This window comes from Eubalaena glacialis, chromosome 17 (assembly GCF_028564815.1).
Source record: "Eubalaena glacialis isolate mEubGla1 chromosome 17, mEubGla1.1.hap2.+ XY, whole genome shotgun sequence".
Lineage (NCBI taxonomy): Eukaryota > Metazoa > Chordata > Mammalia > Artiodactyla > Balaenidae > Eubalaena > Eubalaena glacialis.
In genome coordinates, this window is record NC_083732.1 from 50,532,367 (window position 1) to 50,557,477 (window position 25,111).

At 41.5% G+C, this 25,111-nt stretch overlaps 1 protein-coding gene across 5 annotated transcripts in view; it reads left to right on the top strand.

Annotated features, from left to right (window-relative positions):
- The window catches only part of POP1 (POP1 homolog, ribonuclease P/MRP subunit), a 45,061-nt gene extending 20,219 nt beyond the window's left edge, over window positions 1–24,842 (top strand). For 2 of the 5 annotated variants that reach the window (XM_061171465.1, XM_061171466.1), the window contains 8 exons: window positions 63–174; window positions 2,344–2,455; window positions 2,985–3,104; window positions 9,949–10,064; window positions 12,112–12,303; window positions 13,399–13,553; window positions 22,778–23,119; window positions 24,079–24,842. In XM_061171465.1, coding sequence (XP_061027448.1) covers window positions 63–174; window positions 2,344–2,455; window positions 2,985–3,104; window positions 9,949–10,064; window positions 12,112–12,303; window positions 13,399–13,553; window positions 22,778–23,119; window positions 24,079–24,733 — 1,804 coding nt within the window. In that variant the 3' untranslated portion in view covers window positions 24,734–24,842. The remainder of the gene's footprint in view (window positions 1–62; window positions 175–2,343; window positions 2,456–2,984; window positions 3,105–9,948; window positions 10,065–12,111; window positions 12,304–13,398; window positions 13,554–22,777; window positions 23,120–24,078) is intronic. The other 3 variants (XM_061171467.1, XM_061171468.1, XM_061171469.1) reach the window with 3 other exon arrangements.
- Window positions 24,843–25,111: the final 269 nt, after the last annotated feature.

Sequence of the window (25,111 nt, forward strand, 5' to 3'; positions counted from 1 at the left end):
CCAGTGAAACAGACATCATATACGATGGAAGTTTCCATTTTAAGACCTTTTCTTTCTTTCAGTGATTTGACGATGGAGATGAACAGATTCCGGCTGATTGGTCCACTTTCCCACTCCATCCTAACTGAAGCACTCAAAGCTGCTTCTGTCCACACTGTGAGAGTAAACGTGCTTGTAATGTTTTATTCTGGTCACCTCCTTCTTAGCAAATTTGTGAAACCTAATGTAATTTGGTAACATTTTGGGCCATGGCTTATAAATGTTTGTTTCCCTACTTACGCTTATTATCAAAGACTTTTATCTTTCACTTTTCCTAGAAGAGCAAATCTAAGTGAATGTAATAAGTAAACTGACTTGTTCTTATTTAAATACAGACTGTTCCTGCAGCTTCTGAGTCTTGTAGAAGGTTCTTAACTTCTCCATAGGCAGCTAACAGGGAGCCCCTAAAATCCTGGAAAGTATATGCTAGTTTTTTTTTTTGTTTGTACTTGTGTGATGCATATTTTCTGGGGCTAGTTTTAAGGGTGATATCTAACAGGTTGAGAACAGTGTGTTGAGTGCATCTCTGTCCAATAGAACGTTCTGCGAGGGTGATGTTTCTTTGTGCCGTCCATTACGGAGCCACCAGCCACATGTAGCTACCGAGTTGCTAGCGTGACTGAGGAAGTGAATTGGTTCCTTTATTTAATTTTAATTAACTAACAGTTAAATTCAAACCGTTCTCTGTGGCTAGTGGCTGCCATGTTGACAGTGCAGGTCTGGAGAGTAGAGACTAGATTAGGAATCAAGACACTTTGGGTTCAGATTCAGTTTGTTTTTCTGTATTTGTGCAATTTACCTCTCAGTGCCTGTGCCTCTCGCAGATTGGACACGTTGAATATGGTGATAGATCTGAACAGAGTTTGAGCTGTTAGAAGACAGATACTTTAAAAAACAAAGACGACTTCTCTCTCCCTCTTCCCTGTTTCCACAGTAGTCTCAACCACTGTTGTCTCTTTCCTGGATCCTGAAGCAGCTTCTTAACTTTCCTTCATTGCTCTCGCTTTTCACTCTATTCTCCACGCAGGAGGCAAAGTGATATTTTGACAGTTTATTCACATCATGCTACTTCCTGATTAAAAGCTTTTGGATAGCTTCTCATTGTATTTGAGATAAATTCCAAAGCCCTTAATTTGACTGGTAATCTTATACCTTCATGTCTGTCTGGCCTCATCTCTCCTCGCCTTTGGCACTTCAGCCACCCTGGCCTTCTTCCAGGTTCTAGAATATGTCAGATCTCACCTCCCTTAGAGCCTGTCTGAATGTCCCACCTCTATCGCTCTTCTTGGCTAAACCTTCCTTATTCTTTAAGTTTCAACATCTATATCATTTTCCTCTAGCATCCTTTTCTGATCCCCTAAGTTAAATTATATCCCTCCTGTTGTTTTCATCCCATCTTGCACATTTCCTCTATTTACGTCTAGATTTGTTTGCATATCTGTTCGATGTTCGTGTCTCATTAGAGTCTGAGCTTCGTGGTGGCAAGGACGGGGCAGTCCCATTCTTTACTCTGTCCCCTGGGCTTAGCACAGTGCCCGGTGCAGAGTTGTTACTCCATGCTAGCTCATAAGTTGTAGAGGGAGGATTCGAACCTAGGACGTTTGGTTCCAGGGCCTGTACTTTGAACCACTAGTTTGTGCCACCTGAGTTTGTGTGAGGTAAAGGGCGCATGTATTACAGGTTAGAATCTGTAGGGGCACATCCTACTTCAGTGAACTTTGGTATGAATCGTGGCTGTAGGTTCTCTTCCTGGGCATGCTTACAATATTTGAAGTGCTGTTTGAAACCTTTCCCAATTCCTAGTTCTGTTCAGGAAAAAGGCAAGTAAAATACTTGTGTAACTTTCTTGAAATTTCTAGAAATACTATAGTAGTAATAAATCCTTTTGCTGAAGATTTCTTCAAAAGGTATTGGTTTGGTTTTTCTTTGGTGAGGAAAATTTTATTGCTTCATTCTGTGGTGATGAAGTTGGTAGCGTGGGAGAAGAACAAGGAGCAAGGCGTCTCTCGTTGGCACTGTGCTACAGAGACCACAGGTGTGCAGTAAATTAGGTAGGTAGTCTCTCAGAAAACCACGAATGTTTTTCTTAGCTTGTGAAATCTTGAGAGAAGTATAGTCCTGTGTCCTTGTCTGTAATTAGAAGAATCATTAGTCTGATGTGACAGTTTCCCTGGTTCCCCTCATAAAAGATTCATTCCCACAAACAGGGAAAAAAGGATGGGGGCCAATAGCACAACCATTTTAACCAAAATTATTAAGTCTGATCCATTATTTGTCTGGTGAACAGGAGTTGTTGTTTTCCAGGAGGGAGAGGACACAGAGAAGACACCTCACTGTTGGTGGATTGAAACCTGCAGGAATCCTGATAGCGTTTCCCTTCATCACAGACAGGAAACCATTTTTGAATTGTTGGGAGGTATAACAGGGGGATACTGGGTTGTACTGGGGAAGAAGGGAAGAGTGGGAAATGGGTTAAAAGAGCCTCTTGCAGTTGAGCTACCTAAATGTAGTGGTGCTTTTTAACTTGTAACTGTTTGTTAAAATACAGCAAGAAAGCACAAATGAGGTGTTAGTATTCTAAATAATTGGCATTCCATTGCTGTAGATAAATGCATGTACCAGCTACTAAACTAAAATCTTACTTACCTTCACATGATTGCATTTGTGTGTGAAGCTCCTGTAGTTATTGATAGGAACATACATGTTCATGTAGTAAAATAATCTGTTATGTTAATTTAATGTTTTTTGTAAGAAACTTCACTCTTTATGAACGTTAATTTATTCTCTGAAAGTGTCTTTGGGGGAGACAAAGGGGAATACATGTCTTTACATAATTAGCCCAAGATGAAAGTTTCATTAGAAAAATTTGAAAATAAAAGCAAATATATATGTGTTTGTGAATAACTTTCTGTTTGCTTTTTGTTTTGTTTTGTTCTTTGCTAAAGGAATAACATCACCTGCAGAAATTCCAGCAGGTACTATTCTGGGACTGACAGTTGGTGATCCACGAATAAATTTGCCTCAAAAGAGGTCCAAAGTTTTGCCCAATCCAGAAAAATGCCAAGGTAAAGTTCTTGAGACAACCTGGTTTTCCTTACTATTTAGAGCAGTCAGTCCCATTAGAAGAGTTCTGTCTGTGACACTTCTGCGGTAACTTTACCTGTAGAAGAATTAGGGCAGTCTTTACCTGCCTACCTTTCAAGGTGATTATGATCAAAGGAGATGGTGTATGAGGAAGTATCTTTTAGCTGTAAACATGTAGCCTGATCCTTATGTTCATTTTTTTCCCTGAGTTCTCTATTTTTAGTATCTAGTAAAACCTGTGTCTGCAAACTTGGTTCTCTGAAAATGCCTGGCTTTTCAGAATTTTAATTGTGAGGAAGGGATCTGCACCCGCAGCTGGTCTTGTGCTCTTTGGAAGCCTCTGTCTGACCATACAGATGATCCAGGTTCGAATCCTGGCAAGGCCATCCCAGGTGCTGAAGGGTAAGATGTCTTGGTTTAGACTCAGTAGAGTGGCCTGCAGGAGTTCTTTGGGGTGACACGGTGGGGGATGGGTAGGGGATGGCTAAAATTTTAGTCTAAAATTGCGATTTGCAGCAATTGTGATAATGTCTCGTATTTACTGTCATTTAAACACAGTTAATTGGAAGAATAATTAAAATCAGCTTATGAATTTTTGGAGAAAGGATACAGGTGTGTGTAGAAACAACTTCAGAATTTTTTTTTTTTACTTCACATGTAGTTAGATAGCTTATTAAGGGGGCAATAAAGTACTCTGCCAGAACTTTACATGAAAGGTGGATTGGATGAGGGAGGAGTTTAAGATATATAGGTAAGTTAGTTAATTACGGAGCCTAACACTTTAATCAATGAATTGTTGCCTCTTTCTTTTTTAATAGCAATATGGTCTGGAACAACCATAAAAGTTAACAGCGTCTACTACACCAATAAATGTTTACTGTCGTAGTCATCTCAAAACTGTAGTTAAACTCTACTTAGTTTCTCTTGCTGCCTCAAATCCTTTTTTGGAATAAGGCAGTATTAAATTCTTCCTAAGGCTTTTGTCTTAATATAAATCAGTTCAAGGAAAATTAAAGTCTATCTTGAAAAACATGATTTAATTTCTACTATTAAAGCTTACCATCTTATGAGTCATTGTGTTTTTTAATAATCAAAGTATAATTGATTTACAATATTATATTAGTTTCAAGTGTATAACATAGTGGTTCAATATTTTTATACATTACCAAATGATCACCAAGATAAGTCTAGCTACCATCTGTCATCATACAAAGTTATTTCAATATCACTGACCATATTCCCCATGCTGTACATTACATCCCCATGACTTACTTATTTTATAACTGGAAGTTTGTATCTCTTAATCTCCCTCATCTATTTCACTTATCCCGCCCACACGTCTCCCCTCTCACAACCACCAGTTTGTTCTCTGTATCTAGGACTCTGTTTCTGTTTTGTTATGTTTGTTCATTTGTTTTGTTTTTTAGATTCCGCATATTAGTGATATCATATGCTATTTGCCTTTCTCTAAGTTACTTCACTTAGTGTAATATCCTCCAAGTCCATCCATGTTGTTGGAAATGGCAAAATATCATTCTTTTTACGTCTGAGTAGTATTCCATTGTATATATACCACATATTCTTTATCCATTCATCTGTTGATGGATACTTCCATACCTTGGCTGTTATAAACAATGTTGCAGTGAACATAGGGGTGCATGTATCTTTTCGAATTAGTGTTTTCATTTTCTTTGGAAATATACCCAGAAGTGGAATTGCTGGATTGTATGGTAGTTCTGTTTTTAGTTTTTTGAGGAACCTCTATTCTGTTTTCCATAGTGGCCGTACCAATTTACATTCCCACCAACAGTGTATGAGGGTTCCCTTTTCTCCACATCCTCGCCAGATCTGTGTCCCCAGGAGGACTCCCAATTGCCTTCTGCCTCTCTGGGAAACTCTCTAAGATCAGCAAGTGGCTCTTTTCAAATTACTGCCTCTGTGCTGGGACTTGGAACATGTAGATTTTGCGTGTACCCTTTAAGAGTGGAGTCTGTGTTTCCTGTAGCCCTCCAGCTGTCCTGTTCTCAAGCTCAGCTGGCCATCAAAGCCAGACGTTCTACAGGCTTATCCTCTCTATGCAGCACCCCCGGGCTGGGGTGCCTGATGTGGAGCTTGGTCCCCCTGCTCCCTCGGGGAAACTCTGCAATTATGATTCTCCTCCTGTTTGTGGGTCACCTACCCAGGGGTGTGTGTCTTGACTCTACCATGTCTCCACCTCTCCTACCCGGTTCCTTCTTTACTATCTTTAGTCATGGAGAGCCTGTTCTGCCAGTCTTCAAGACGTTCTCATAGATAGTTGCTCTGTAAACAGTTGTAATTTTGGTGTGCCCATGTGAGGAGGTACGTTCAGGGTCTTACTTCACCATCGTGGCCACCAATCTTATTGCTGTATTTTATTAAAACCTGTTTTAAGTAATTTCTTTGAAGAAGTATCGACATGTGAGCTATATAAAAAAGTAAACTTTTTAAGGAGTTAGTATTACACAAATATTATTAACAAGTGTAACGTACCATCTGGGATGACAATTCAAAACTAATTTTAGAAATATACTTTGATGAGCTGGGTCAATTAATAAAAGATTAATCCTTGGAAGAATCTTAAGGTCATGATGGTCTTAATTCACTGACATAACTTACAGTCTGTCTTTCCATATCTGAAGTCATTCTTTGTTTTGAAGGTCATGATGGTCTTAATTCTCTGACATAACTTCCAGTCTTATCTTTCCATATCTGAAGTCATTCTTTGTTTTGACTTGGACAAAACAGATCAATTCTGGTGCTACTTAAACCATAGGAAGGGTTTGCCTGACTTGCATAACATAAACAATTTATCTTCTTATGTGTGCTGGGAATTATAGAGAGCTTGGAAAAGAGAAGATACAGCAATGTGATACTGTGAAGTAATAAGAAATACATGTTTTGGTGTTTGTCCATGGTTCCTGGCACCTTGCTTCTAAAACTCTTGTCATTTCCTAAGTGACAAGAGCCTTAAAGGCTAAAAGGAGAGCCTTTTCTTATCCCTAAGAAGCCCCTTTCAACCACACCTGAGTTTATGTTAATGAGGTGTCTTTTGGTAAAGCCCCTAAGGTTGGGGGCTGGTTGCCAGGGGAACCAACCAAAATGTTGGAACTTTCAGGCCCCACCCCTTCTCTCCCTGAGAAGGGAGAGGGGCTGGAGATTAAGCTTAATCCCTAATGGCCAATCAATCATACCTACCTGATGAAACCTCCATAAAAATCCTAGAGTGGAGTTTGGAGAGCTTCCTGTTTGCTGAGCCCTTGGAGGTGCTGGGTGGTGGGGTGCCGAGAGAGGGCATGGTGGAAGCTCCACACCCCTTCCCCTTTACCTTGCCCTGTGCACCTCTTGCATCTGGCTGTTTCTGAGTTGTATCCTTTTATTAAAAAATCACCCAGTAATGTAGTAAGTAAACTGTTTTCCTGAGTTCTGGGAGCCATTCTAGCAAACTATTGGACCTGGCCAATTTATAGCCAGTTGGTCAGGACTTAAAATTGACGTCTGAAGTGGGAGCTGTCTTTGGGACTGAGCCCTTAACCTGTGGGATCTGATGCTATCTCTAGGTAGGTAGTGTCAGGATTGAGTTAAATTGTAGGACACCCAGCTGGTGTCAGAGAATTGTTTGCTGTGGGAAAAACACCCACACACTTGAGCGTCAGAAATATTGAGAGTAGAATAGAGTACAGAGATGGAAATGGTTTTCTCTTTCAGTGAAGACCCTGAAGTGATGATGCACATCCTCAGGTGCTTTGAAAAGATTTACTTGATCATTTTTTCTTTTTCTTTTTTTAATAAATTTATTTATTTTCATTTATTTACTTATTTATTCATGGCTGCGTTGGGTCTTTGTTGCTACACGCGGGCTTTCTCTAGTTGTGGCAAGTGGGGGACTACTCTTCATTGCGGTGCATGGGCATTTCATTGCAGTGGCTTCGCTTGTTGTGGAGCACAGGCTCTAGGCGCCCAGGCTTCAGTAGTTGTGGCTCATGGGCTCTAGAGCACAGGCTCTGTAGTTGTGGCGCATGGGCTTAGTTGCTCCGCGGCATGTGGGATCTTCCCGGACCAGGGATCAAACCCGTGTCCCCTGCATTGGCAGGCGGATTCTTTTTTTTTTCTTTTTTTAATTTTTTTTTTTAAATTTATTTATTTTGGGCTGCATTGGGTCTTTGTTGCTGCACGCGGGCTTTCTCTAGTTGCAGCGAGCAAGGGCTACTCTTTGTTGTGGCACGCGGGCTTCTCATTGCGATGGCTTCTCTTGGTGTGGAGCACGGGCTCTAGGCGTGCAGGCTTCAGTAGTTGTGGCACGTGGGCTCAGTAGTTGTGGCTCGCAGGCTCTAGAGCACAGGCTCAGTAGTTGTGGTACATGGGCTTAGTTGCTCCGCGGCATGTGGGATCTTCCTGGACCAGGGCTTGAACCCGTGTCCCCTGCATTGGCAGGCGGATTCTTAACCACTGCACCACCAGGGAAGTCCTATCATTTATTTCTTGAGTTTGATAAATATTAACAATATGTTTTTGCGAATCTTTTCAACTTCATTAACACAGCATTTCACTGTGTAAAGAACTGGTTTTCTGGGTGAAATTTAAAAATACAAGTTCTGCTCTACTATCTGTTCTTTTAGTATTTGCTCTCCTTAACATCTGGTTTGCTTTGTTAGATTATTTTAACTAGTCTTTGTCTTCCAGAGATGAATTTGCTTTAGAAAATACTGACCTTACATTGTGCTCATGGGCTCTTTTTAGTCTTTTTCTTTACACCCTCTCTATTACCGTGTACCCCAAACAGTTGACTTTCTCAAGTGCCCAGTTATTGGTCATTATTGCCATGACGTCTCAGTTTCTGCTCTTGGGAGAAAAAATATCTGATAGCTTCAGCTGGGCCTTTTTAACTGTTCTGCAAATTTAATTTAAAATAGAGTGAATTTGAAGGCTGTAACTTTGGTTCATTTGAATCCCAAATGATTAAACCTTTTATTCATTTCCTTTGCTTCTCTAAGAAACACTTAAGAAAATTTTAAAATCTGGTGATCTTCAAATACATTTAAGAAAGGAGAAGATAAGCTATTCAACCTTTAAGTCACAATTCTGGAGTTATGTAGTCAATTAGCTTTGGTCCGAGATGAAAGAGAATGTGCTTTATGTGAGTCTTGGGGGAAGGACTTAGAATTACGCTCGGAATTGACAGTCATTCTGGGTACACTGAGGGGTGTGCTGACTCAGCTGATAATATTTTTTTCTCAGTAGTGAAGACTGTTGACTTAAAAGGTCTCCTTTGCCTTCAGACATACTCTGCTTTGTCATTATAGTATCACACAGAATAGTTTCACTATCCTAAGTCAGCTGTGCTCTGTCTATTCATCCCTTTCTCACTGCTTCCAACCCCTGATCCTTCAACAGTCTCTATGGTTTTGCCTTTTCCAGAATGTCACATAGTTGGAATCATACAGTATGTAGCCTTTTCAGATTGGTTTCTTTCACATAGTAATATGCATTTAAGGTTCTTTCTTGTCTTTTCATGGCTTGATAGCTCATTTCTTTTTCGTGCTGAATAATATTCCATTGTTTGGATGTACCATCTACTTTGTTTCATCTATTTACTTATTATATTTTAGAATATTTGAAGATGAAGTTGTGCTTTCCTATGCCTTTACACCCTAAGTATTAGCCATCTCTTTTGTCTGCAGCCAAATCTGAATAAAATCCCAGCTCTGTCACTCAGATCTGTGGCAGCACTCCACAGGAAAGCCTTCTCGGCAGACAGCTGTTTGATGGGGCTTTTTTGCTCCTAGACAGGCTGTGTGAACTTTTACAGCACACGTCACTTGAGATGGTGCTGGTTATTCTTTCCAGCAGCACTAGAAGCAGTTGCTGCTTTTAAGGAGCTTTCATCTCAAATCTTTTCATCAGTTTAGTTTTTTCTAACTTGTTTATCCCTGATGTCTGTCACATTATGGCCAAGTCACTTCCAACTTATTTTTTTCAGCCATCAGACCCATGCAGGTTGAGTGACCTTTCTATGTTGGCATTTTAGGACCTTAGCCTAAACTCATGAATTGTCTGACTTTTTACTTTTAATTCTTCAGTCCAACAAAATAAGATTTGAAAGATTTTTTTTCCCCTAGTGTTTAAGGAATTGCATGTAGGAAGTCTCTTATATCAATATATATGTTTATAACTGAAAAAATTCCTCCTCCTTTCCCACTAGAGTACTTTTTGGCATGGTGTTGCTCGTTTAAAAGGATGAAACAACATATTTCACAACAAATATATTCATTTTAAAGGACTGAGAAAAATACGTTTTACAGAAAGGAATAAATTCAATTCAATAAAAAAGGGTTATCAGAGACTTGAAGTAATAGGACAGAAGAAAAGGATGGTATCTGTTGGCTCAAGACCATTGGGTCAGGGATGATATAAAGAGCCCTGAAGCCAATAGTTAAAATATGATTTGTGCCGTCAGAGCAGATAATCAAGAAATGGTTCGCCTCTGCAGTGATGCCTAGAACGTGATTATCTTAAATGTGGAATCAGGCAGATATTTAGAGGCAATTTAATGTAATATTGGCATCTTACAGACTAAAAATAAATGTGAAAGAAATAAGTTTAGGAGCCTTTGCTGTTTCACAGATTATGAAACCAACTGTAAGAATAACAATTTCTACTCAAGTAAATAAATTCCTCTAGAGAAGTTAGGCTTCTAGAGAAGCCTATAGAATAGTTTCTTGTAACACAAGGTCACCTGGCATTGTTTAGAATTTGACCTCACTGATCTAAGGAATGTGGTTTAAGGCTATTTCTTTTCCCTCTTAGATAATGAGAAAGTTAGACAGCTGCTTCTGGAGGGTGTGCCCGTGGAGTGTTCGCATAGCTTTCTTTGGAACCAAGATATCTGTAAGAGTGTCACAGAGAATAAAATCTCGGATCAGGTAACTAATGGTAAAGTCGTGAAAACAGGCTGAAATTCATCATCCTAGAGACCATGAACGTTATTTCATACTTTATAGAATCCCATAGACTTCCTTTTATTTTCAATTTTTTGATCCCTTACGATATATACAATGCTATTTTCCGTTTAGAGAAGAATAATCTCTAGAAAAGGTTAATACAAATATTTTTTCTTGAAATGATAATCTTATGGTTTAAATTTTTTTTCCTTTTATTATTTTTCCCCTTAAATGTTCTCTGTCATTAATTTCACAATGATTGAGCTCCTGTCAGCCCCAGGTATTGTACTAGACAATGGGGTAGATGACTAGGATTAGGTCGAAGAAGTACAGAGTACAAAGGAAGCCCAAAGAAGGGGTACTGAGCCCGGACTAGGGAAACTGGGGAAAGCTTCCTGGGTGGAGGAGCTGGTATTTGAGCTAACTCTTAGGTGTGTGGTCAGAATTAACCAGACTTCTTGTGGCCAGGGGCCAGGAGCCAAGGCTACAGTGGAGAAAGGATTGTCGGAGTTGAGAACGAGGGCAAGGGCCCAGGCCAAAAACAGGATGGCATGTTTAGGAATCTCCAAGTAGATCAGTATCTTGGAGTTAAGGGTAGGGTAGGAGATGGAACTGAGGAGATAAAAAGGGGCTATAGCATAAAAGACCTTGAGACATTTTTGGATTTGGACTGAAGATGCAGGGCCCATTGAAGATTTTGAGTTGGGCCATGACATGATCAGATTTCACTCTGGCAGTGCTGTGGAGACTAGGAATGGGGATAAGGGGGCGGAGGAGCTGGAGAGAGGGCTTGTGGTTGGATGGCCTTAAAAGAGACCCTTGAAGTAGTCCAGATGGCGTGATGGGGGCCTGAAGTGTGGCAGTATGGCTGGAGTGGAGGGGCTGGGGTTTAATACATATACCTGGAAGGTAAAACTGACTAGACTCAGTGGTTGATTGGAAGATGGGAAGTGAGAAAGGAGGAGACCTGTGGGTTAGCTCCTAATGGTCTAGCTTGGTTTTAGGAGCTCAGCTAAAAGAGAGCCAGAGCCAGGTCTGACTTGCCACTGCTGTCTTCCCAAGTTCTAGCTAAGTGCCTGGCATATAACAGGTGCTTAGGAAATATTTGAATGAACAAGTAAATGAATGAAGACTAAATATTTGAAAGGATGAATGAATGAGCTAATGAACTGTGAGAATTGTATGTCATTCAGCCAGCCGGGGCACACAGGAAGAGAGTGACGCAGCGGGGAAGATGAGTTTAGTCTCAGATAAACTGAGGGGCCTCGGGACGTCCCAGGAGAAGATGTCCAGGAGACAGGTTTCTATCCCAGGAGGAAAAGTTGGGACTAAAGAGATAGATATTTTGGAATTACCAATATGTAGAAGGTAGTGGAAACTTGACCAAAGGTGAAAAAAGGAGACTCGGGACTTGATCATGCATGAAGGGCATTCATGACTTAGACTTTGTAGCATGGAGGTGGTCTCCTGTGTAGTCTTCTTAATTGAGCGGCAGGCCTGTCTCCAGCTGGCAAGAAAAATCTGCAAGGATGTTGTTATCCACTCCCTGCAGTCCACTTAATAGATAATTTATAGCATCTTCTCTTTTAAGACCTGCTGAGAAATTTTCTTAAAAGCTGGAGTATTTTCCCACTTGCCCCTCCTTGAGAAGTTGTTGTTTATAGCCCTTTTACTTCTTGACCACCAATCTTAACCAAAATAAATGTAGGGACAGAGTATCAAAATATAAGATTAATCCTGATAGATAAGGAATTAGCAGAATGAATGTATATTATTTTATTACTTTGAATCACCTAGTATATTCTAATTTAAGACAATTTGGCATTTTCTACCAAAGCACTTGTATAGAGGAAAATCATCCTGGGAGGAATACCTTGTACTTAAAATGGCTCACATTTATTTATTGAGAACACCTTTTTCTTGCTTTTTAAAAGCGCATTTAACTTTCTAAAGCTGCTTATAGGGAGACCCAGTAGGATCTCCCGGAAGACTAGGATTGTTTGTCTTGAATTATTTTCTTCCACTTCAGGATTTAAACCGGAAGAGGAGTGAATTGCTGGTGCCCGGGTCACAGCTTTTTTTAGGTCCCCATGAATCCAAGGTTCCTATACTTTTGATTCAACAGCCAGGAAAAGTGACCGGTGATGACCAACGAGGCTGGGGAAGTGGCTGGGATGTCCTCCTCCCAAAGGGCTGGGGCATGGCTTTCTGGATTCCATTTGTAAGTTACTCTTCGATGCTGACCAACAGTTACAACATTTAAAATACATTCCTAGTGAATGCCAAGCCCTGAAAATGTTCCTGACTTTACGCACGACCTAGAAATTGAGTGCTAGTTTTCTGCCCTTTGAGCTATAATCCTGGATATGAGATACTTCATAGAGTCCCTGGAGCCCGGTTTTCATTACTAAGAGTTGTGCTGACATTTTTTGAATTTTTGAGGTTTTAAAAGTGGCCTGATTTTTGAATAGTAGTGGCAACAAAATGTTGAGGTTTCTTTACTTGAAATTTGTTACAGTTTAAAAGCCAAAAGACTTAGTTTTTATAGATGTATAGAATACAGTTTTTTTTGTAAGTGCTGTTCCATATATTCCTCTTTTATTAACTGCAGCTAAAAATTTTATTAAAAATCTAATGTGTGTTTTTTTTTTCCTGGTTAAATAATTACTTTGAGCTAGAGAGCATAAAGGACATGACATGTAAGACTGTTAGATTCAGGCAGATAATTAATTTTAGTGATTATGCATAGTGCAAAGGACATTCAGTTAATCATTTAGGAGTGGGAATATTTTTAAATCCAACTTTAAAATTATGAACTGTTTTAAGCATACAGAAGGTATACCTGTGTACCTTTCACCCGCCATCCAGCTTAAGAAATAAGACATTATAGGTTCATTGGAAGCACTCTGTGTATCCCTCTCCAATCTCATTTCCCTCTCTCCTTCTAAAGGAATCACTAGTCCTATTTTTGGTGTTTGTCACTATCATGCATGTTTTTATAGCTTTATTAAGTGTGTGTGTATATCCTAAATAAAATAGCTATATTTGACATGTTTTTAAACTTTATTCCTTGTATAAATGCTTTTGCAACTTGGAATATTCACTCAACATTGAGATTTTTCCATGTTGATTGGTGAAGCTGTATTTCATTCATTTTTACTATTGTATGGTAACCCATTATGGGGTAGTTCCCCAGTGTATTTATCCATTCTACCTTTGATGGGTATTTAGGTTTCCCATGTTTCCCCATACAAAGAATTTAGCAGTTTCACTTAAAGTTGGTATAGTGACAGGATCTTTCTGGCATTTCTTTTAGATCTATCGAGGTGCAAGAGTTGGAGGATTAAAAGAGACTGTAGTGCATTCTCAGTATAAAAGGTCACCTAATGTCCCAGGTGATTTCCCAGACTGCCCTGCTGGGATTCTCTTTGCTGAAGAGCAAGCTAAGAATCTTCTTGAAAAGTACAAAAGGTAAGAAACTGGCTTCTCTAGTTTGATGTCTTTTTTTTTTTTTAATAAATTTATTTATTTTTTGTTGTGTTGGGTCTTCATTGCTGAGTGTGGGCTTTATCTAGTTGCGGCGAGCAGGGGCTACTCTTCGTTGAGGTGCGCGGTCTTCTTATTGTGGTGGCTTCTCTTGTTGCAGAGCATGGGCTCTAGGCGTGCGGGCTTCAGTAGTTGTGGCACGCGGGCTTCAGTAGTTGTGGCTTGTGGACTCTAGAGCGCAGGCTCAGTAGTTGTGGTGCACGGGCTTAGTTGCTCCGCGGCATGTGGGATCTTCTCAGACCAGGGCTCAAACCCATGTCCCCTGCATTGGCAGGCGGATTCTTTTTTTTTTTTAATAAATTTATTTATTTATTTAGTTAGTTTTGGCTGAGTTGGATCTTTGTTGCTGCGTGCGGGCTTTCTCTAGTTGCAGTGAGTTGGGGCTACTCTTCATTGTGGTGTGTGGGCTTCTCATTGCGGTGCCTTCTCTTGTTGCAGAGCATGGGCTCTAGGCGTGCAGGCTTCAGTAGTTGTGGCTCACGGGCTCTAGAGCGCAGGCTCAGTAGTTGTGGCGGACGGGCTTAGTTGCTCCGCGGCATGTGGGATCTTCCTGGACCAGGACTCGAACCCGTGTCCCCTGCATTGGCAGGCGGATTCTTAACCACTGCATCACCAGCGAAGTCCCTAGTTTGATGTCTTAAGGGGAAGACACATTGAACAATCATGTTTGTCCTGGCTTCAGGGACTCTTACTGTATAATGTGGAGTTCCTAGACTTGTCAACATTCCCAAGACATAATTAAGAAGATACTACTTAGGTCAGGAGATTGCCCTATATCTAGATTTTATAGCCCATGCAGGTTACAAACCTTTCTCTTGGTTATTTGCTTCACTGATGATGGTGTACACCTAAGCTGTGGACCTGAGTTCCAGGCGCTTGTTAATTGATTCCCGCTACTGAGCCCTGCCTCCTCAAAATGGAAATTGTGTTTTTCGTAATGGTTATAGATGGAGTACATACTTATGAATTTTAATGAAAGTATGGAAACAAACAAAAATACTTTATAAACTGGTGTATTCCTTTTATCCAGAGAGATAAGCACTGTTTTTACATTTTGGTATCTATCCATCTAGACTTTTTTCTTTTTCCATTGGAGGAGTGGCCAGTGAGGGGCTTTATTTCCTTTATACTCTGGGAAGGAAACATAGGGCACCTGTATTTCCTACTGAACTGTAGACTTCTGGAAGCACAAAAACTCTGTTGTTTGTTGTGGCATCTGCAGTATCTAGCCAGTGCCTAGTGCACAGTGGGCCTTGATACCTTTTTTTTTGTTGACTGATGAATGGGTGACTAATTGAATGTTGTATTTCCTTAACTGTGAGCTCCACAGTTGTGCTCTCCTGTGCACTGCTGCAACCCCAGAGACAGGCCCTGCTTGGCTTTCCAGCTATTGTTTGAATGATGGATGAATGAGTGAGTGAGTGAACAGGGATACGTTCCTGGATTGCTGGTTTACAAGCCCTTTGAGGGCAGCCGTTGTGTGTTGTACATCCTATGCCTCCCATAGTGTGCAGGGGCTTCTCCATGCTTGTTAAATAATAATTGACAGTAATACTTATTTCTCACTCTTTAGATTTTTTTATGTATATAAATTTTTCATAGACACAAATTTTGTTTAAGGCATTGTATTACATATACTGTTTTGAAACCTGCTTTTTTCATTTAGCTGTTTGTTATGGAAATTTTTCCCATATCAATAAATATGACTCTAAACCAAGAGTTGGCAAACTTTTTCTGTAAAGGGCCAGATGATAACTATTTCTGGCTTTGTGGGCCCTTTGGTCTCCATGGCAGCTGCTCAACTCTGCCATGTGGCACAAAAGCAGCCTCAGAGGATGCATAAATGAGTGAGCACGGCTGTGTTCCAGGCTCACGCTATGGACAATCCTATTTGAATTTCATAGCATTTTCATGTGCCACAAGATATTATTCTCTTGTGTTTTTTTCTTTTCTTTTTTCTTTTTTTTGGCTGCACCGCGCGACTTGTGGGATCTTAGTTCCCCAACCAGGAATGAAACCCGGGCCCCCTGCAGGGGAAGCGCGGAGTCCTAACCACTGGACCTTCAGGGAATTCCCTCTTGTGTTTTTTTCAACCATTGAAAAATGTAAAAACCATTCCTAGCTCGTGGGTCATACAAAAACAGGCAGTGGGCCAGGTTCGCCCAGTGAGTTGTAGTTTGCCAATGCAGTATGGCTGTTTGTGATTTATCAGTGGCCCTTTAGGTTCTTTCTGATTTTTTGCTCTGTGCTTCTGTGAACAGCTTTCCATTTGTATCTCTACGTATTTGTCTGATTTATTCATTTAGCACATGTTTACTTAGAACTTGCCATGTGTCAAAAACCTTTCTAGGCACTGAGGCTGCAGCAGAGGACAGGACGGGCAAAGTCTGCTCTGCCCTTGTGGAGCTTATTCTTTTTTTTTTTTATTTTTAACATCTTTATTGGAGTATAATTGCTTTACAGTGGTGTGTTAGTTTCTGCTTTATAACAAAGTGAATCAGTTATACATATACATATGTTCCCATATCTCTTCCCTCTTGCATCTCCCTCCCTACCACCCTCCCTATCCCACCCCTCTAGGTGGTCACAAAGCACCGAGCTGATCTCCCTGTGCTATGCGGTTGCTTCCCACTAGCTATCTATTTTACGTTTGGTAGTGTATATATGTCCATGCCACTCTCTCACTTTGTCACAGCTTACCCTTACCCCCTCCCCATATCCTCAAGTCCATTCTCTAGTAGGTCTGTGTCTTTATTCCCGTCTTGCCACTAGGTTCTTCATGTCCTTTTTTTTTTTTTTTTCCTTAGATTCCATATATATGTGTTAGCATACTGTATTTGTTTTTCTCTTTCTGACTTACTTCACTCTGTATGACAGACTCTAGGTCCATCCAGCTCACTACAAATAACTCAATTTCGTTTCTTTTTATGGCTGAGTAATATTCCATTGTATATATGTGCCACATCTTCTTTATCCATTCATCCGATGATGCACACTTAGGTTGCTTCCATATTCTGGCTATTGTAAATAGAGCTGCAATGAACATTTTGGTACATGACTCTTTTTGAATTATGGTTTTCTCAGGGTATATGCCCAGTAGTGGGATTGCTGGGTCGTATGGTAGTTCTATTTTTAGTTTTTTAAGGAACCTCCATAGTGTTCTCCATAGTGGCTGTATCAATTTACATTCCCACCAACAGTGCAAGAGTGTTCCCTTTTCTCCACACCCTCTCCAGCATTTATTGTTTCTAAATTTTTTGATGATGGCCATTCTGACCGGTGTGAGATGATACCTCATTGTAGTTTTGATTTGCATTTCTCTAATGATTAATGCAATCTACAGATTCAATGCAATCCCTATCAAACTACCACTGGCATTTTTCACAGAACTAGAACAAAAAATTTCACAATTTGTATGGAAACACAAAAGACCCTGAATAGCCAAAGCAATCTTGAGAACGAAAAATGGAGCTGGAGGAATCAGGCTCCTTGACTTCAGACTATACTACAAAGCTACAGTAATCAAGACAGTATGGTACTGGCACAAAAACAGAAATATAGATCAACGGAACAGGATAGAAAGCCCAGAGATAAACCCACGCACATATGGTCACCTTATCTTTGATAAAGGAGGCAAGCATATACAGTGGAGAAAAGACATCCTCTTCAATAAGTGGTGCTGGGAAAACTGGACAGGTACATGTAAAAGTATGAAATTAGAACACTCCCTAACACCATACACAAAAATAAACTCAAAATGGATTAAAGACCTAAATGTAAGGCCAGGCACTATAAAACTCTTAGAGGAAAACATAGGCAGAACACTCTATGACATAAATCACAGCAAGATCCTTTTTGACCCAGCTCCTAGAGAACTGGAAATAAAAACAAAAATAAACAAATGGGACCTAATGAAACTTAAAAGCTTTTGCACAGCAAAGGAAACCATAAATAAGACCAAAAGACAACCCTCAGAATGGGAGAAAATATTTGCAAATGAAGCAACTGACAAAGGATTAATCTCCAAAATTTACAAACAGCTCATGCAGCTCAATAACAAAAAAACAACCCAATCCAAAAATGGGCAGAAGACCTAAATAGACATTTCTCCAAAGAAGATATACAGATTGCCAACAGACACATGAAAGAATGCTCAACATCATTAATCATTAGAGAAATGTAAATCAAAACTACAATGAGGTAGCACCTCACACCAGTTAGAATGGGCATCATCAGAAAATCTACAAACAACAAATGCTGGAGAGGGTGTGGAGAAAAGGGGACCCTCTTGCACTGTTGGTGGGAATGTAAATTGATACAGCCACTATGGAGAACAGTATGGAGGTTCCTTAAAAAACTAAAAATAGAACTACCGTACGACCCAGCAATCCCACTACTGGGCATATACCCTGAGAAAACCATAATTCAGAAAGAGTCATGTACCAAAATATTCATTGCAGCTCTGTTTACAATAGCCAGGACATGGAAGCAACCTAGGTGTCCATCATCGGATGAATGGATAAAGAAGATGTGGCACATGTATACAATGGAATATTACCCAGCCATAAAAAGAAACGAAATTGAGTTATTTGTAGTGAGCTGGATGGACCTAGAGTCTGTCATACAGAGTGAAGTAAGTCAGAAAGAGAAAAAGAAATACAGTATGCTAACACATATATATGGAATCTAAGGAAAAAAAAAAAGGTCATGAAGAACCTAGTGGCAAGATGGGAATAAAGACACAGACCTACTAGAGAATGGACTTGAGGATATGGGGAGGGGGAGGGGTGAGATGTGACAGGGTGAGAGAGTGTCATGGACATATATACACTACCAAATGTAAAATAGATAGCTAGTGGGAAGCAGCCGCATAGCACAGGGAGATCAGCTCGGTGCTTTGTGACCACCTAGAGGGGTGGGATAGGGAGGGTGGGAGGGAGGGAGATGCAAAAAAAAAAAAAAAGAGAACTGGAAATAAAAACAAAAATAAACAAATGGGACCTAATGAAACTTAAAAGCTTTTGCACAGCAAAGGAAACCATAAACAAGACGAAAAGACAACCCTCAGAATGGGAGAAAATATTTGCAAATGAAGCAACTGACAAAGGATTAATCTCCAAAATTTACAAACAGCTCATGCAGCTCAATAACATAAAAACAAACAGCCCAATCAAAAAATGGGCAGAAGATGTAAATAGAAATTTCTCCAAAGAAGATATACAGATTGCCAACAAACACATGAAAGAATGCTCAACATCATTAATCATTAGAGAAATGCAAATCAAAACTACAATGGAGCTTATTCTTGATGGAAGTACATGTTTCTACGCTAGTGGGAGGGATCCAGGCAAGGGGAGGGAGGCTAAAATGGCAAAAGCAAAGCCCTTGAGTGAGGAAGATGGGGTAGCATCCAGGGCATAAGGGGAGGAGTGGCATTCCTTAGGATCAGGCTTAGCTGTCTTATTTTAATAGGCTGGAAGGCTGACTCTGAAAATGTGAATACAGATTTAGGTAGGCTAGACTCTGCGCAGAGGTTGGGTAGTAGTCTGATTGTGACCGTCTTCTCAGTGAAAAATAGACAAGGTTATCATCTAGGAATAAGGGGGACAGAGGCTGTTGGAGATTTGAGGAGAGAGGAATTGATATAAACAGTGTTCTGGGAGAGTGGAAGATAGAATTGACTGGAGAAACGTCTCAGATTTGTAAGAAATGTAAGAGTCCACTTAAGTTGTGTTGATAGTGAGACCCTTCAGGACTACCGCATGTTCTTCCCCAGCCATGTTCTTCCCCAATCAGGTGCTGGCGTGGGGTAGTGGAGGGTTGAATGTAACCAGGAGGGGCTTTGCCGGGGGAGGGACTTGGGGGTATGTGTAAAGGGAGTGAGTCTCTTAGGAACGGTGGCATCTAGGCTTCCAAGGAGAGAGATGTGAGGACGGTAGTGAGCAGTGATGAAGTGGTAAACGAATACAGTAAGTCTCCTACATACGAACCTTCAAGTTGCGAACTTTCAACGATGTGAACGTGTGTTCCATCAGCGTCAGGCATGAGTGAAACTGCAGCTTGCCCTCCGTCTCCTATTGCTGACGATCCTTCAGCTCTACCATCTCCCACCTCCTCTCCCTCCTCCAGTCAGTAACTCTTCTTGCCTGTTCACTCGATGCCAGCCCCGTATGCCAGCTGTTGTACTGTACTACTGTACTTTTCAAGGTACCGTACTGTAAGATTAAAAACGTTTTCTTTATTTTTTGTGTTTTATGTATTATTTGTGTGAAAAGTATTGATATTGTAAACCTATTACAGCCCTATATAGCCGATTGTGTTAGTTGGGTACCTAGGCTAACTTTGTTGGACTTACGAACAAATTGGACTTATGAGTTCGCTCTTGGAACGGAACTCATTCGTATGTAGGGGACTTACCGTAGTAAGTTCCAGTGGTTGAGGAATTGTTGCCGTGGAGAGGTAAATGGGCAGGCAAAATAGGAGGCATCATTCTGAGTGAAGGATACTTGAAATTGAGATTTTAAGGTGGAGCAGGTGTTGGCAGTGACCAAAGGTAAGGTGTGACCAGGAGAGTGGGTGGTTGAGATGGGGTGAAGTAAAAGGTGTGAGAAGTTTCTGGTGGGCCAGGGTACTAGAAGGATGATATATGTAGCCGCTGAAGCCATTGAGAATGGGTCGGGATGGAGGGGAAGGCAGAGTGGTGGGGAATGGGGTGCCTGGGGTGTTGACGAAGGACTTGGCTGAGCAGGGAGAGCCAGTGGTTTATCTGATGGCTTATGCTTCAGGGGAGCAGGAAGGAGAAGAAAAGCCGTCTGGGGGCATCAGGAGGAATGTGCCCACCCCTAGGCCTGTGGGGTGTGAAAAAGAAAGAGCTATCACTTGAGAGGAGCTGTAGGGGAAAGAAAGCAAAGAAGGACCTTAGGCTCAATCTCATAAATAAGATTTCTGGTTAAAAAAAAAAAAAGATGCATGCTTTGAGGATTTGATGTACTATTGACAAATTGCTATTTATATTAGTGTAGAATTTTACCTCTAGTTCTGAGGGTGCCTGTTTTCCCTCACATCTCGATAACATGGGCTATTACCAATCTTTTATTTTATTTTTTTAATTAATTAAAAATAAATAAATTTATTTATTTTTGGCTGCGTTGGGTCTTTGTTGCTGCATGTGGGCTTTCTCTAGTTGTGGTGGCTTCTCTTTGTTGTGGAGCACAGGCTCTAGGCGTGCGGGCTTCAGTAGTTGTGGCTCGCGGGCTCTAGAGCGCAGGCTCAGTAGTTGTGGCCCACAGGCTTAGTTGCTCCGCAGCATGTGGGATCTTCCCGGACCAGGGCTCAAACCCGTGTCCCCTGCATTGGCAGGCGGATTCTTAATCACTGCACCACCAGGGAAGTCCTTACCAATCTTTTAATACTGACAAAACATAGATGAAAAAATGGCATCTTACCGTTTTCATTTTTTGTTTGTTTGCTTACAAGTGAGGTTGGGTACTCTTAAGTGTTTTCACCATTTTTTGTCTCTTTTTTGTAAACTGCCCATCTCTCTTTTTAAAGGTTTCTGGGTGAGGCAAGTACCCTGAGAGGATTTTTCACCAGCTGCCCCTCTCAGGAGGCCAGAACACATTTGGTTCAATCTCCAGAATATAGGCTCAAACTGAACCTCTGATTAAGCGTACAGGTTCATTTCCATTTGAGGTCCTAGGGCATAGCACACAGTAAGAAACAAAGGGGGGAAGGAATGTCTGGGCCTGTCCCCGAGGAGACCATCAGCCTGAGGGTGCAGGCTGGGGCTCCCACAGAGTACCTCAGCCCAGAAGGGCCCATGACCAGGCTGCTCCCTACCTCTTGGGGTCATTACATACCAGAGCAGGCCCTGGTTCCCACTAGATTGTGGTTTTTTGAAGGTTTTCCCTCACTTACATGTTTCTGGAAAGGTCATTTGGTATCACCCATGTGGAGGGCAGTTTGGAAATATCTGTCAAAATTGCAAGTGCTAATAATACTCGTTGCCTTAGCACTTCCACTTCCAGGACTTTATCCTGTGGATATACTTGTACAACATGTTCAAGGTCATTCATGGCAGCATCGTTTGTAGAAGCAAAAGCTTGAAAATAACCAAAATGTCCTGCAGGAGAGGACTGTCTAAATAACTTAGGGTATAACCATCCAGTGGGATAAGACTTGTGCAAAAGAGTGAGGGATGTCTTGATGTGCTAATATAAAATGACCTCCAAGATATTTTGTTAAATGAATAAAGTTAAGCAAAAGAGTACAGGATCGGTTTGCCACCATTTGTGTAAAATGGGTAAAAAAAGAAATATGTACATATCTGCTTGTAAGTTTATAAAATGTCTCTAGAAGGATATATAAGAAACAGATGATGATATTGTCTCTGTGGAGGACAGCTGGGTCACCAGAGGTCAAGGGTGAGAGAGAAACTTCACCATCACCCCTTTTGTACCTTTTTAAAAAAAATTTTTTTAAATTTTTGGCTACATTGGGTCTTAGTTGCAGCACGTGGGATCTTGTGTTGCAGCGCGTGGGCTTCTCTCTAGTTGTGGTGCGCTCTCTAGTTGTGGTGCGCAGGCTTCTCTCTAGTTGTGGTGCACAGGGTCAGTAGTTGCGGCATATAGGCTCTCTAGTTGCGGTGCGTGGGCTTTCTAGTTGGGGCACGCGGGCTCCAGAGTGTGCGGGCTCAGAGTTGCTTAGTTGCCCCATGGCATGTGGGATCTTAGTTTCCTGACCAGGGATCGAACCCGCGTCCCCTGCATTGGAAGGCGGATTCTTAACCACTGGACCACCAGGGAAGTCCCCCTTTTGTACCTTTTGAACTTCAAACCCTGTGAGTATTCAGGGGCATCACTGCACAGCTCCAGGAGCACCCTTTACCTGCAGTTCTTCAGGAGTGGCACTCCCCGGAGTGGTGCACATAGGGCGACTTTGTGGGTGCATTATCTATTACAGTAAAAACCGAAGAACACAAAAAAGCTCAGCCAGTAGAGTTGGTTATTATTATTTTTTAAAATCGTATTTCTTAGAAAACTTTTTTGTATGTTTGCTTTTAAAATAGAGATGGAGTACGGTGGCCATGGTTATTTTGATTGTCCATCCTAAATTGTTCAAAATTGGTTCTCCTCTTTGATTTCCATCAGACGCCCTCCGGCAAAACGGCCCAACTACGTTAAGCTTGGCACCCTGGCACCTTTCTGCTGTCCCTGGGAGCAGTTAACTCGGGACTGGGAATCAAGAGTCCAGGCCCAAGACGAATCGTCTGCAGCTTCCTCTCCAGGTGGTGAGGAGAGTAGCCCGAGGAGAGATGTGGTGCCTTGCGCTCCCATGCCTGGAAGGACTCGTCAGCTGTCTGATGACGAGGGCACACCCCTAAACGACTCCAGCGAGCCCAAGGGAGTGATGGACACAGATGGTCCAGCCTGGGCGGGGACTGAGGGGGTGGTGGGCCAGGGTGCCACCGACAGTGTCCTCTGCGTTCTGAGGTAAGTGCGCACGACTTCCTGGTACGTTTTTGGATTGTCTGTTTTTTTTTTTGATACTGACCAGGCTACAGGAAGTAAAAGTTATCATTGTTCCTTTACACAAAGCCCAAGTGAATTTATGGACCTTCTGGAAGGGAAAGCCAGTGAATCATAGAGGGCCCAGGGAAAAGGCTAAATCACATACATTTGATTTGGGGCATGATGCTAACTGACGAAATGATTTAAAATATCGCATCAATAGACCTAAACCAAGGCAGTTTATGACCTTTTTTATTTAGTCTTTGCTCACAAAGCAGTCCCCTCACGATGGTGATCTTAAGTAATGAAGAACCCCTGCAAGCATTCTTTAAATCGTTGAATTAGATTTCTTCCCATTGCTTTTGAATGATCTGCGTTCGTGGCCGACTAGATCCCCATTCATTGTGATATTGTCATATCACAGAGGTTACTGTGTAAAATGTGTTCTTCTCTCAGTGCTGCTGCAGGCTATTCGATTCTGCTTGTCATTTACCCTTTATTCTGTGCTCTGATTTTAAAAGAGTGCCACCCCTTTGCTTTATACTTATTTTTCTGTACAGTAATTTCATATCCTTCCTTCTTACTTTTCAGATAAGGGCCCCTTAGAGTTTCTTTTTTCATCAAAACATCAGTTCCTTTTTACTCTAATCCTCTCACTGTGAATATAGCCATAGATTCTACTCCACTGTCTTATTTTTCTCTGCCTTCAACTTTAAACCTTTAATCCTTGAGTCTCAGAATAGTAGACACATAAAAAGAAAAGTATCATTACATAAATGTGTAAATGTGTATTTTTGATTTTTAAAAAATCGAAGTTTTGATCCTTTCCCCCTATAGAGTATTAAAAAATCAAATGAACTCTAGCAATGTCCAGTCTTCTAACTGCATATTTTCTCCTTGAACAAAATATCCTCAAAACGTGTGTCTCCCACTTCATGCAGGAGTAGAAAATTACTGAGGCAGCTGTCAGCCTGGTGTGGGCCCAGTTCTGGGGACAGTCGGGCAGCCCCGCGAGCTCCTGGCACAGGGCAGCAAGAATTGAGCAGAGAGGCCTGCCCGTCCATCCTGGACCGCTTCCCCAAGGCCCTGGTGTGGGTCAGGCTGTCCCTGCTCAGGAAGGGCAGCCCTGAGCCGCACACCATGATCTGTGTTCCAGCTGAGGAGGACCTCCTCCAGCTCAGCCAGGATCGGCTGTACTGTGGGCCCCAGGAACCCAAGCATAGTGACCCATTCAAGAGCCAGATCCGGAAACAGAAGGAGAAGAAGAAACTAGAGAAGAGGCAGAAGCGAGGCTGTGCTGCATCTGAGGGCCTGGCAGAGGGGGACCCTGCAGCTGGACACCAGCCTCTGACCCTGGGCTTGTGGTCAGGCCCTCTCCCGGTTGTGACTTCTCACTGCTCCAGAGTTCTCCTTGGCTTTGTCACACAGGGAGATTTTTCCATGGCTGTCGGCTGTGGGGAAGCCCTGGGGTTTGTTAGTTTGACAGGCTTGCTGGATATGCTGTCCAGCCAGCCAGGAGTGGAGAGGGGTCTCGTGTTGCTGAGGCCGCCTGCCTCTCTGCAGTATCGATTTGCGAGAATCGCTATTGAGGTGTGAGGTCGGTTTACATCCTGGCACAGATAATAACTGTGTTTGCCAAGTCCCACAACTGGAGAGTTGTTTTTGCTGTCTTCCGTTTCAATATGTCATGTGAAATTCCTTGGAAACGAGAATTAAAAAAATTATGTATTTATGCAAATGGATGAAATGTTTACCTCATTCCAGTAATGTCCTTGATTTCCATCTTTCCCTGTCCATGCTGTAATACTTTAAAATTTTTTGGCATATATAGCCAAAAGCTTTTGTATTTTGATTTCTTGGTCTGTGTAATTCTTGCTGAAAATAATTAGAAGCTCTATTGTTTTCTTGTGTCCTATCAAGAACAAAGGGCTGTCAAGTCTGTTTGAAAAATCTTGTAGTCACGTGATAAGCAAC